The sequence below is a fragment of the Lagopus muta genome, chromosome 3 (assembly GCF_023343835.1).
Source record: "Lagopus muta isolate bLagMut1 chromosome 3, bLagMut1 primary, whole genome shotgun sequence".
In the NCBI taxonomy this organism is placed as follows: domain Eukaryota; kingdom Metazoa; phylum Chordata; class Aves; order Galliformes; family Phasianidae; genus Lagopus; species Lagopus muta.
The window spans coordinates 40144768-40157538 of NC_064435.1; the positions used below are offsets into that span (position 1 = coordinate 40144768).

At 35.3% G+C, this 12771-nt stretch overlaps 1 protein-coding gene across 12 annotated transcripts in view; it reads right to left on the bottom strand.

Annotated features, from left to right (window-relative positions):
* SNTG1 (syntrophin gamma 1) overlaps positions 1 to 12771 on the bottom strand; it is a 325126-nt gene that overhangs the window by 43264 nt on the left and 269091 nt on the right. For all 12 annotated transcript variants that reach the window (XM_048940576.1, XM_048940574.1, XM_048940573.1 and 9 more), the window contains one exon: positions 3413 to 3529. In XM_048940576.1, coding sequence (XP_048796533.1) covers positions 3413 to 3529 — 117 coding nt within the window. The remainder of the gene's footprint in view (positions 1 to 3412; positions 3530 to 12771) is intronic.

Consider the following 12771-nt stretch of genomic DNA (forward strand, 5'->3'; position numbering starts at 1 on the left):
AGCTTTTCATGCAGACTAATCTATGTTGAACGAACAGGTTTCCCCTGGGAGTCTCCTAACCATGCTGGTGGGGGTTGCATTGAGATTGCAAAATGATACAGCCCTTTAAATGTTCTCACAGAACCCTAACATGTTTCTCCTTGTTTCTGTTCTTACAACAGAATTTCTTGTTATACATACATTGTTTGCAGAGATCCTAAAACTGAAGTTTCCAACCTTGCAGTGTCCTAGACACTTATCACATGTGACTTGCAATCTAGGTGAAAAAACTAACAAGAGAATACAAAGGTAAATATACACTTTTTTTCTTACCAGTGTGAATCTGCTCTTAAATTCGAACAGAGTGAGATTTGAATAACAGTCTGTTTCTTCACATTATCTCACAGTTTTTGCAATTGCTTTTAACAGTATTTATTTTAAGCAATTATTTTTAAAAAAGCCTATAAATAACTTTTTTAGGAAGCTGCAAGAAGGAAAGAGGAGAATTAGTCACAGTCTCAAAAGACGGAATACAAAACAATCAAAAACAAAGAAAAAAAAAGAGAAAAGAAAAACTGAGGCCTACAAGAATTACTGCAGTGCCTCAGCTTCAAAGGATCATGGTTATTACACAGCTAGGCAAGACAAAAGAGTCGAAGAAGTAGTATAGTCAGCTTTTCAAAACTTAAGAATATAAAACTCTTTGAAAAATATCATCAAATTACAGCCACAGCATAAAAGGAAGATAATACATAAGACCAACTTATTTTTTATATAAAGAGAAAACTATGAATAGACCCAATATTGCTAAGAAGCACGTATGGGCTTGGATGCTGTGACATATTACTTTCTTGTTCAAAATGATTTTGGTACCGTATGATAAAATTCTATACTTAACTAATTTTTAGGGATACAGACTATTAAAATTGAAACACTTTCAAGAAAAATCTTCATAGTTCATATACTCATATGCATATATATATAGTTCATAGTTCATATCTTCAAGAATTAAAATTTCAAAATGGAATTTTATTTATTTGCTGTCATCCTCAAACTCAGTTTTTTACCATCTTATTGAAGTATGGGTATTAAATCAGATTTAGAAGGAAGAAAGAGACTAAATACTATGGATCAATAAATAATGCTTCATATAAAATGAGGAAGTGAAGAAATATTGGAAACATACAATCTTTGTCAATGAATTTTGAGAAACTATTCTGAGATGTGACAAAAAAATGCAAAACGTTTTTGTCATAAACAAACCACCACCAACAAAAAAACAAACGTAACACACAAAAACAAAAAACCAAACCAAAAAAACCCACACCAAACAACTAATCTAATTCAGGCAGAAAATGAAATGATCTCTCACAAGGAACAGAGGAATGGGGAGTTGAGTTTTGCTACAGTTCCACTGAACAGAAAGCACCAGCCAGAGAAGTATCATTTTGTCCTGCCCCATCAGGAAAAGTAACCTCTACTCCTGCTGAAGGCCACAGCTACTTGAAGTTTCGTTTAGAAGTTCATTACAGGCTCCATGCTTTGGGGAAAACACATGAGAGCTCCCCCTTCTTCATAAAATTTCTCACAGCATCTTTAGAAATTGCCTGTCTTGATCACCAGTGTGCCAAGAAATCTTTTAAAGGTAATTAAGTTTTAAGATGCAAATAAGATATGTTAGAACTGATCATGCACCTGAGCACAGAGAGGCGAAGTACTATTGATCAAATAGATAAAAAAATATAGCAGGGGGAGGCAGCTGAGGTACACTGTTTAAACACATGCCTCCCTCAGGAGTTAACAGGACAATAGTTTCTTTTAATTTTCTGGTTAAAATGTTGGCAGATCTGTTCAGAAACAGCTTAATCCAAGAAGCTTATAATACAAATATAATTAAAATTGTTTTTCTTCCTATAACAACATTTACATGTTACATAATTAGAAGCTCCAAAATTGTAGCCTTGAAAGTTTATTCTTAATCTTTTTTAATTCCTGGAAGAGATGAATATACATGCCCACAGAACAGCAAACAATTGTACGTGTAGAAGTTTGCATAGAGAATGTCCTTCTAAAAAGCCTTCTGCAGTCTTTGAGAAGAAGAAAATTTTTCTGGGCATTTAAGTGTACAAGTATTATACAAATGGTTTTAAGCACCTCTACAGAAACTCTTCCCCAGTTTGTCTTTTAAAGAGTTTGTTTATTATTATTCTTCCCTCCTACTCAATGGAAAGAAATTGTTTTCTTTTTGTTTCAACTGCCCTCCTATTTTAGAATAAGAACCAGAATCTGTTATATTTTTAATAATTAAATTCTGTTTTGCTACAGCTTATCTGAAACAAGGCCCTAATAAAGACTTTGAAATCAGCCTTGTCTCATAAAGCAGCAGCTTGACAGAGCTGTCCTAGCTCACAGCACTGTGGTTCACATTCCTACTATAAATAGGTTCTTCCCATAGTCATTTACCCACAAGCAACATATTACTTCTGGAAACTAATAGTAAAAATGATATCTTATATAAATACAAATAATATAACAACAAACTCTTGGTAAAGAAATTTGTAGTTTCTTCCACGCTGCTTACAAAAGAATAATCTTTTTCTTTTGAACAGAACAGGAGCATTCAGCATTGTATCTAGGAGGAAGATAGAATTGTGAATGAAGAATGGCGTGGACACTTGCCATCTAAATTTGAACTACCTCCAACAGGAAGGATCTACAGCCCAAATCAGGATAACTGCTAAACTCTTAGTACTGCCTGTATGGGTCTGCAGCCAACTCCTTAGCTACTGGCTTAAAACGTAGCTAGATGATATGTGTGTTTCCTGCAGCTTAGATGTACCATAAAGCCATGAAATTAAACTGCTGATTTGGAGACAGTAGCTGAAATTTTGCCCTTTCTTGTCAGTCAGATTCCAATTAATATTCAACCTGAACTGCCTCATTTGCTTCCCTACTTTCCTTTTGGTGCTCTCAAACTACACAGAAGTTATATTCAGGGTAAAAATTAAAGACAGAGATATTGCTCTACAAGCTGTGCCATTTCCACAGCCTGCAAAAAGCTTTGGTATTACCCAAAATCTCAGCAGTTTGCATTCAGAATGACAGTTCAGTTTAAATGCAACCAAGTTGCTTCTGGCTTGTTTTGCTTGCCAAAGGGAAATGAAAAGCCCCCTTTTAGTACAAATAGCTCTCTCCTGTATTGTTCTAAGTGTTCAGGTGACCGAGGGGAAAGAAGTATTTGTTAGCTGCACAGTAATCTGATGAACAGTTATTTTCTGTTACTTTCATAATACATTTCTCTGGAACTTTTCAGTGCTGTGAGTTACAATGCTGTTAACAAAATGAGTGCTCAGTGTAAAAGCCTGGTACATATTACATGAAATCATTTTATTTAATAACATTTATGTCCACACAGCATGAGAAATATACTTACTGGAGGTGCCATAAATTTATACAGAGAAGATCCCCTCAGTGCTAGAAACTTTGGTGTATACATTCGATCCTGAAGGGAGTCTTGTTCCCGTTCTTCCGTCCAGCCCATGTAGACTATCTGACAAAAAAAAATCAATAGTGTTGACAAATTCCTCAGGCAATTTCTTCAAATCAATTGCAAATACTTCATGCAAGAAAGCTGATGTCTGCCAAATCTTACAGAACTACAAACCTTGAACCACTGACACAATGTGATACACTGGCATTTTACTTATAATCACATGAATGCGTAAAGCAAGCCTGTTACAACAATCAAAATATAAGAGAAAATGCCTTTATTGCCCTAGCAACAACAAAAGAGCTAAGCCACATACCTAACAGGTGTCTATTTTTTTTTTTTTTTTTATTATCTCATTAAAAGTTCTCTAAAGGAATTCTAAATATTTGCAGACAAATCACATCAGAAAAATATGATGCAAGTGAAGTATAGAGAGCCAGTAGGCAGAAATACAAAATCAAGAAGTATTCAGATACAAGACCAACAGATAGATGAATACATGGGAACTTAATGCAATATGGAAAAAATAAAGACATTCTGGAGCATATTTTGTACTTGCATATATTCAGAAATTAGTTATAAACATTTCCAGATAACTGCGTAACTGAAAAAAAAAAACCCTATACTATTTAATTCAAATAACATTTCAATCTCAGAGTAAGGATTTAGAAAAGAATGCTGTAAAGGTTTTAAAGGTTAGTTGCTTTTTTTTTTTTACTTCAGATCACATGGCACGTTTATAAATATTTCTTCAACTACCTCTGATTTGGTGATCAAAGAAGTTTATAATGTTCAAAGAAAAGATATAGCCATACCTCAATACTCAAGAATTAAGCAGTACTCAACACTATATTGCCATGCAATAATTGAAAAACCATGCTCTCTAAAATCCCTTTCATTCCTGAATGAAAAATACTCAAGAATACAGTCCAATAGGTACAGTGAGAGAAGCTTTAAATTATTTCAGTTCAACGGTTACTCATATTCTCCTAATTTCTCCTGTTTTGTATGTTATTCAGTGCAATGAAGATAGGTAGCTCCATTCCTCTGACTTGATAGGAATCTGTGCAGCTTATTGACTGACAGAAGCTACACATGGGAGTGAAATTAATATAAGTGTACTATTACTTAGAGAAGTATGATATATTTTTCCTCTGTAATGAAAAGAGAATGAATGATCTCTGATTTCTAGGCATTAAGACAACTTTTTAATTAATTAATTCTGTGCCATCATTGATTTGTTTCATTAGAATTGGATATAGTAAGATGCAATCTTGTCTGATGAGATTTCATATCACTTTTTCACAGTGTGTGATCTATGTTTATTTAGGTTGTTTTCTTTTTCACATTTCTCACTTAATCTAAGTTTCTATTTCTCCTACATCAAAATAACAGGGCATAGTTATGCATGATGTGCAGATGCACTGATATTTCACATTTGATTGCCTTAATACTAAAGCAGCCATGAAATTTAAAGCAATTGCTCCTGTTGGCATTGCTCCCTTGCCTCCATAGATCACAAGGAGAAATTTGATTGATTTTTCAGACAACCTGATACACTAAGGTTTTATTAACAAAACACATTTCTCTTTCAGGCTAGATGAGTACTCTTAGAAACCCAGCAGAACTCTTAAACAAAAGCTGTATGACTGTAATTAGCAACAGTTACATAGTTGTGTAAATGCACAAGTGTATTCACATGTGTGGATTAAAATAACATTGGATAGATTCTGGAAAATGGAAAAAAAGACTTGATTACTATTTTAACTGCATCCTCCTACAATGGCCTCTGTTTATCTAAATAAACTGAACACGTGATGCTAAAGTGTGGTAGTTTTTACATAATTGAGGTGAGAAGCTGTTGAAATGTTTTCCCTTGTGGAATAAAATTGAGGCCACTTGCTTAAAGCATTTATGTTACTAATAAACATTCTGACTTCTAAAAAAGTTTGACTATTAATAACTTCAAAAAAACTATTCATTTGGAAAGGGATCAGAACATTTCAAACTAATGGCTCATATATATATATATACACACACTAACATTTTGGATGAATATGAAATTTGACTTGAAAAGCTGAATTTAATAAGATTCTATCTAAAAAGAAATGCTTATTACTGTGGATACAGGACGTATATGGAACCAGAAATAGTGCACAGAATGCCCATTTTACACATTTAAAAATGAGGGTAATTTTTTTAATCACAGAAATGTTTCTGTATAAACTGCTGACCACTATCAACAATAGTAAGAAAATAAATATAGTAAGAAAATAGTAAGAAAACAATACATTTTATTTGTGATAACATTCCAGTTTATTTATTTATTTATTTCCCCAGTCCTGGCAGTTTCTAACTTAACTGCAGCAGCTCATTCTTCAAAATCAAATGGTGATACAAACCAGTTAATTTAGTGGCTGCTGGCTTACTAATAAAGATTCAGTAAGTTATTACTGTTTGTGAGCTGAATCATGTTCAGTTGAAAGAAGCTGTATTTCTATGAAAAATGAAACAGCATGCTCTCTTCAATCAAAAATTCATAATCTCCCAGTCATTCTTTACCTCACATAGATATTCCAGGCAAGAAGAAAGTAAACTGCTAATTACTGTATTTCTTATCTATTCAAAATACTGCTTAAATTTCTTAATTAGCTACTTCTCCAGAGTTTTAACATAGTCTTTACCATATTTTAGGAAGGATGGTAAAATAAAAATAGTATAAATAAGATAAAATAAAATTTCTTAGAAACAAAGTGTAAAATTTATGCTATTTTTAATGTGAGGCCATTCCAAGATTAGAACAGATGCACTGACAGTTTCCTATCATGGAAGTCTCATATTTATACTCATACAGCTGTTTTAGTATACTTTTTCCTGTATGGTAATTTCAAAATTCCTTATAGGAAATTGCTATTAGTTTAAAAAAAGTCCATTTTTTCTTTTATAAAGATAAATAAATATTCTGCAAATGAAAGGCACAGTATACATCATGCTAAGTCTATGCATTTATTAAATATGTCTACCTTGTAGCATTATAGCAAAGAAAATGTGTACCAAAGCATCCTGGATGTCTTTTAGTAGTTAAAAAATATAGAAAAGTTTGAATTATTTCCCCCTGTGTGTGATGTTATGAACTCTTCATTTGTAAGAATATCCAGAACTTGACTGGGCAAAGTCCTGACCAACATGACTTATGCTGACCCTTCCTGGAACAGGGTTTTGACCAAGTAACCTACAATAAGTCATCCAACATAAATCTGTGTATGATTCAGAATCATTAGTATCAAAGCAGTCATATGTGTCTTGGGATCTGTTTCAGAGCAGTCACAGTTTACTACTCTTAGCATCCAACTTCAGCGTGACTTTTTTTAACAGTGTCATGGTACTTCCATGGTAAACAGGATACTGCGTACTAATATATATAACCTACATTCTTATACTCTCTTATATAAAAGTCTTCCTAAATTAATTACTCAGAAAGTAAGAGAAGTGAGAACAATGTGCAACTACTTCAAATATTAACTTGCAAACAATGAATCCAAGTATAGCTAGATTGAGAAAGAGAACCACAACACAGCTACTTGTGTGTTTTAAAATCCCTTCTCCTGGAGTTGAGAAAACCTTAGAGATGATTAGATGAAGAACATGATATTCAATAGATTCTGCATGCTACTGTTTTCATGCTTCTATCTATACCTTAATTTTTATCATTGATTTGGTTCTTAAACCTTGTTTTGCTGTGTTAGAATAAAGCTTATTTTCATTTGCCTTACTTTTAAAGTGAACCTGAAGAATCATTCACAGGTTATACGCCCGTGGCCTCTGGCAGGGAATTACTAATGAAGTTCACAACACTTATTGAACTCACATTGCACTTAATTATTTTTCTACGATATATTGATACCTGTCAATATGTTACTTCATCTCTGACATATCTCAGTATTTCCATGAATGTTGAGTTTTGAAAAAGTCAGTCCTTTAAGGAGTGTTGACTAACAATCATTTTGCAATATCACTACTCTCTTAATTCCATTCTGTCAATGAGAAGCATTCCACCATTATGAATAACATGGAAGAAAAATCCCATAAAGGTTTTATGTTTTCCAAAATTAAGATAGCTGTGTTGATCCTACATGAAGCTCCAACTTCAGTGACAGACTCAGAGGCTCTGTATCCACAGAGAGCTCTGCAGTGTGACAGACAGTCTCTTCGCCCCTAGGAGGATAATGTAAAAAATCAGCCAAGGCAGCCATTTTTGTGGCTGCAGAAGAGATCTTTATGAAAAATGTCAAGCCCTGTGAAAAGTGTAAAGTTACCAACAGGAACTATCAAACAATTTTTAGATGTAGACTTGTAAATAACAGCCAAAAGTTTTTCCTCTCACAGAGCTCACTTCTATTTCAGGATCTTTCTGCATATTTTCAGGGGTTCAGACCCTTTTTTGCATGATGTCCTCTCCCATTGTCTTGGATAGTTTTTGAATTGCAGACCAGCTTGAGCAGGAGACATAAGAGAGGCTGCCATACTATCTAATTTATTGGCATTAGGGCAGACTTGTAGGAATAATAAGTTGGAATAATGAGTGACTAGTGCGGCTATGAAGCAAGTACCACAAACACTGGGTTGTTAAAAAGTTATGGAAAGCAGCATGACTTCTCAATGTATACTTGAAATAAAGCAGCTAGAAATTGAGTATCACACTATTCTGATTCTGCTGGACTTCAGAAGTACTCTGGGAATATCAGTTGGATAAAGTGCATATGGACACTCAGCCACTTATATGCCACCAGAGCCATCAGCCACAGACTTGAGAGAAGCTAGATGCCTGTCTGGAATTTGTCTGAAAGTTCCCAGACTCAACATTACCTATCTGCTGCTTCAGACATGCACAATTTCCCTTATGATTCTATGTAAGTAAAGATGCACATTTTTGGTTCTAAACTTTGCATCTCTTAGAGAAATTCCAACAAGAAAAATTATTTATAACAAATAAATACATAAATGCTTTTGTCATTAGCTTCTGAGAAGAGCATATTTACTGCTATTAAGTTGCTGTTCGCTGTGTCATAAGATAAGATGGACTTAGGAAGTTTTGTTTCTGAAAATTTTAAAATTGAAATCAAAAGTTCTTTTACAGGCTAAACACGTAACAGCTATGCATTCTCATCAAATATTGTCTTCTTACCAGGTAATGCAATTGTTTAAAAGAACACAAAAAGCGTTCTTAAATCATGATTTTATAATGGATGCTTCTTCATTCCAAATTAACAATTTTTTTACATTGTCTATTCAGCTTTCTTGCCAGTTGTCTTTCCCACATCTTCAGTGATTAATCCTTCTCAGTTCTTTTATTTCATTTGCATGTAATCCATAAATGGTTGATTATTTTGCACAATTCTACGCATCAACTATTTTATAAAATTCAAGTGGCAACCTTATAGCTGGTAACATGAAACATTATTGTAGTGAAAGGGAAAGATCAATAACTGTCTATGCTCCTCAGAATTCTATTGTCCACTATTCTTAGAAGTTCAGGAAATTAAATAATTTTACTTTCCCAGGGTATGATATGAGAGGAGAAGCATATCATTATTATAGATATAAAATAGGTGAGTGAAAAACAATGAAATGTGTATTCACCTCTCCTCTTGATATACACTTTAATTAGAAATATTTTCTTTAAGCTTTTTGAGTTCCATGTGCTTCTTCAACATGAGATCAACAGTTGAAGCATATGCTTCATTGATTCCAATTAGTTTATTCAGATGATACGATTCCCTAAGGAGTAATGTCTGTATTGGTTTACTGAACACCTCCATTCTAATCTACAAAATGAATGTAATTCTTGGGAAAATGTAAATTGACTTCAGGCAATAGGAAAAAATATTTCAATAAATTATTGCAGTGTTTTTAATTCAAGCCCTAAGCTTTCAACAAAAATTCCAAAATGGCCAGATAGAACAAATTTGTATCTGATAACCAGAGGTATTAAGTCCATATTAAGTCCCAAGTTAGGGTTACAGAAAACTGTTTTTCCCATACCTAGTATTTCTAACTATAACTTTAAAGGAAAGGTGTCTTTTATCAATACAATGATTTGACTTCTTTCACTGTTTCTGTATTTGCTACCACTTTTCAGGACATTTTAAGACAGTAGAGAGGTACAGAACGTACTGATTATTGAAGGCATCTGTTTCTAAACAAAGTAGTTGGAAGATACTTTTTGTCTTCCTGCTTTCATGAACCATTTGCACAGTGGCTAGAAGTCTGGTTCAAAATGCAAGAAAATGATGCAAATATTCTATTTATTTATATATTCTATCTATTCTAGATAAAAATCTATTCTAGAATTAAAAATGATCCTTTCTAGATTTAGTAATTGCTACTTATGTTGCCAGTCATAAATTCTCAATCACAAAAAAAAAAAAAAAAAAAGAAAGCAGTCTTCTATTAATTTTATAAATTTAAGGAATCCCTTTCACTAACTTGTTTATTTTACAAAACCAATGCCTTCAGTGGTCAAATATAAATCTAAATATTTTTAGAGGCTTAAAGCAGGATTTATAGATATCTGTAATGCATATAATCATAATACAGAGATAAACCGATGCAACAATATCAATCAAATCCCTTCAAGCTGCTTTCTAAATTGAGTGCTTTCTCACTGTCTGACTTCACCCTATGTACACTGTTATGCTTCTAAGTATAACTTAACTGCAAAAATTCATCCAACGTTAAAGCTTTATGACAAACAAGGAAGTAACAATTCCCCTGCATAAATCTGCTAGGGGGATGTCTGATTCAGAAGAGTCCTAGATACATACAGACAGGAACATGTTTATTTAAAAAAAAAAAAAATTGCTAAAATCATATTTTTGCAAAAAGTAGCAGCTAAAGGGCATGCCCTTTTTATGGCAACCTACTAATTATAGCACTCAGAAAGTGAATGCATCAAACTTGTATCTTTCATCACCTAACTGAGGTACACTGCTCCTGCTGAAGCTATGACATTATGCAGAAAGACATGCAGGAACTGTGAGATCAGAAAGAGGTCAAAACTAAATCTGAAAGAAGCGTATGAGGTAAGGCAAATGATCTGGTAAAAAGTCCTTAATCTGGAAAGTAGTAAATCAAGCTGTCTACTTGGCAAAATACTTTTAAACTATGACCATCACAAAAAAATGGGCATAAACATATGTTACAAAGTATATGCAATTATTTATTTATCTATCTATTTAGTCAAAGCGGGAATTCCAATTCAGTTCTTCTCTTGTGAGAGTCTTATAAGATTGAACAAATTTATGAAAACTCACGTGAATGAAGCTTTGACTCAGACCCCAAACACTCAAAGAATCTTTCAGGCTTCTCCCTGGGAACAGCTTGAAGCAGCTCTACACCCCAGCTGGTTGGATCTTACAGAATCATAAATTTATACAATAGCTTACATTGGAAGGGACCTTGAAGATCACCTAGTTCCAACCTGTGACTGTGGTCAGAGTTGCAGCTCACTAGATGACACTACTCAAGGCCGCATCCAAGCTGGCCTTGAATGCGTTCAGGCATAGATGTGAGGTTCACCAGCCTGTAGTTTACCAGGTCTTCCTTTCTCACTTTCTTAAAAATGGAAGTGATATTCTCCTTTTTCCAGTCACAAGGGACTTCACCAGACAGCAATGACTTCTCAAATACGATAGAGAGTAGCTTGCCAATCACATCAGCCAGTTCCTTGAAGATTTACAGGAGCAGTTGGAAGCCACTGTGTAGCTGCCATGAACAATACCTGCTGGGATGATTCTCATGACTGGAATGTGGCTACTGATGGCTACAAGCCTTTCAGAAGGGATATGTGAGAAAAGAGGTTAGGAAGCTTTGCCCTCTACATCAAGAAAGGAATATGGTGTGAAGATCTATCCCTGAAGAGTGACCACGGGGGAGTCAAAAGCCTACAGGTGAGAGTTAGAGACCAGGACAACAGAGGAATCCTTGTGGCTGGGGTCTACTACAGGCCACATATCAAGTTAAACCTGTTCATGAAGCCTTCTTCCTCCAGCTACGGGAGGCATCGTGACTGCAGTCTCATATCCTGTTGAAGGTCTTCAACCACCCTGATATCTGTTGAAAAAGTAGAACAGTGATTTGTAGGCAATCCAAGAGATTCCTGTAGTGTACTGAGGATAAATTCCTGAGCGAGGTATTATGGCTGAACTGAGACCTGCTGGTCAAACTGGAGTACAAGAAGAAAATACACAAGCAGTGGAAGCAGGGACAGGTAACCTGGGAGGAGTATAAGAATGCTGCAAGGCTGTATAGGGATAGTGTCAGGAAAGCCAAGATCCAATTGGAACTGGACTTGGCAAAGGGCACAAAGAAGGATATGAAAGGCTTCTATAGTACATCACCTGGAAAAGGAAAGTCCAGGAAAGCATACCCTCCCTAATAAGTAACACATAAGTCTATGAGTCCTGATGTGATGCCTCCCAGAGTCCTGAGGGAATTGGCTGATGTAGTTGCCAAGCTACTCTTGATGACATTTGAGAAGTCCTGGTGGTCAGCTGAAGTCCTTGGTGACTGGAAAAAAGAAAATGTAGCACCCATTTTTAAGAAGGGTAGAAAGGATGGCTGAGGAAACTACTGACCTGTTAGTCTTACTTCAGTGCCAGAGAACAGAAACAGATCCTCCTGGAAGCTCTGCTAAGGCACATGGAAGACAGGGAGGTGATAAGGGATAACCAGCATGGCTTCACCAAGATCAAGTTATGCCTGACTGATCTTGTTGCTTTTTATGATGGCATGACTGCATCAGTGAACAAGGGAAGAGAGCCACTGATGTCATCTATCTGGACATCACTAAGGCCTATGACATGGTTGTGCATAGCATTCTCTTCTCCAAATTTGAAAGATATGGATATGATGGATTGACTGTTTGATGGATGAGGAACTGGTTACGAGATCATACTCAGAGAGTGCTTATCAGTGGCCCAAAGTTCAAACAGAGATCTGTGACAAGTGGTGCCCCTCAGAGGTCAGTATTGGGACCACTGCTCTTTAATATCTTGTCAATGACTTTAACAGTGGGATCAAGGGGTGCACCCTCCGCAAGTCTGTGAATGATGCCAAGCTGTGGGGTGTGGTCAACACATCCGAGAGACAAGATGCCTTACGGGGGATCTAGACAGGCTGGAGCAGTGGGCCAAGGTAAACCTCATGAAGTTCAACAAATCAAAGTGCAAGGTCTTTCTCCTGGGTCATGGGAACCCCCACTATCAATACAAGCTGGGGTATGTAAGGATGGAGCACTGCTC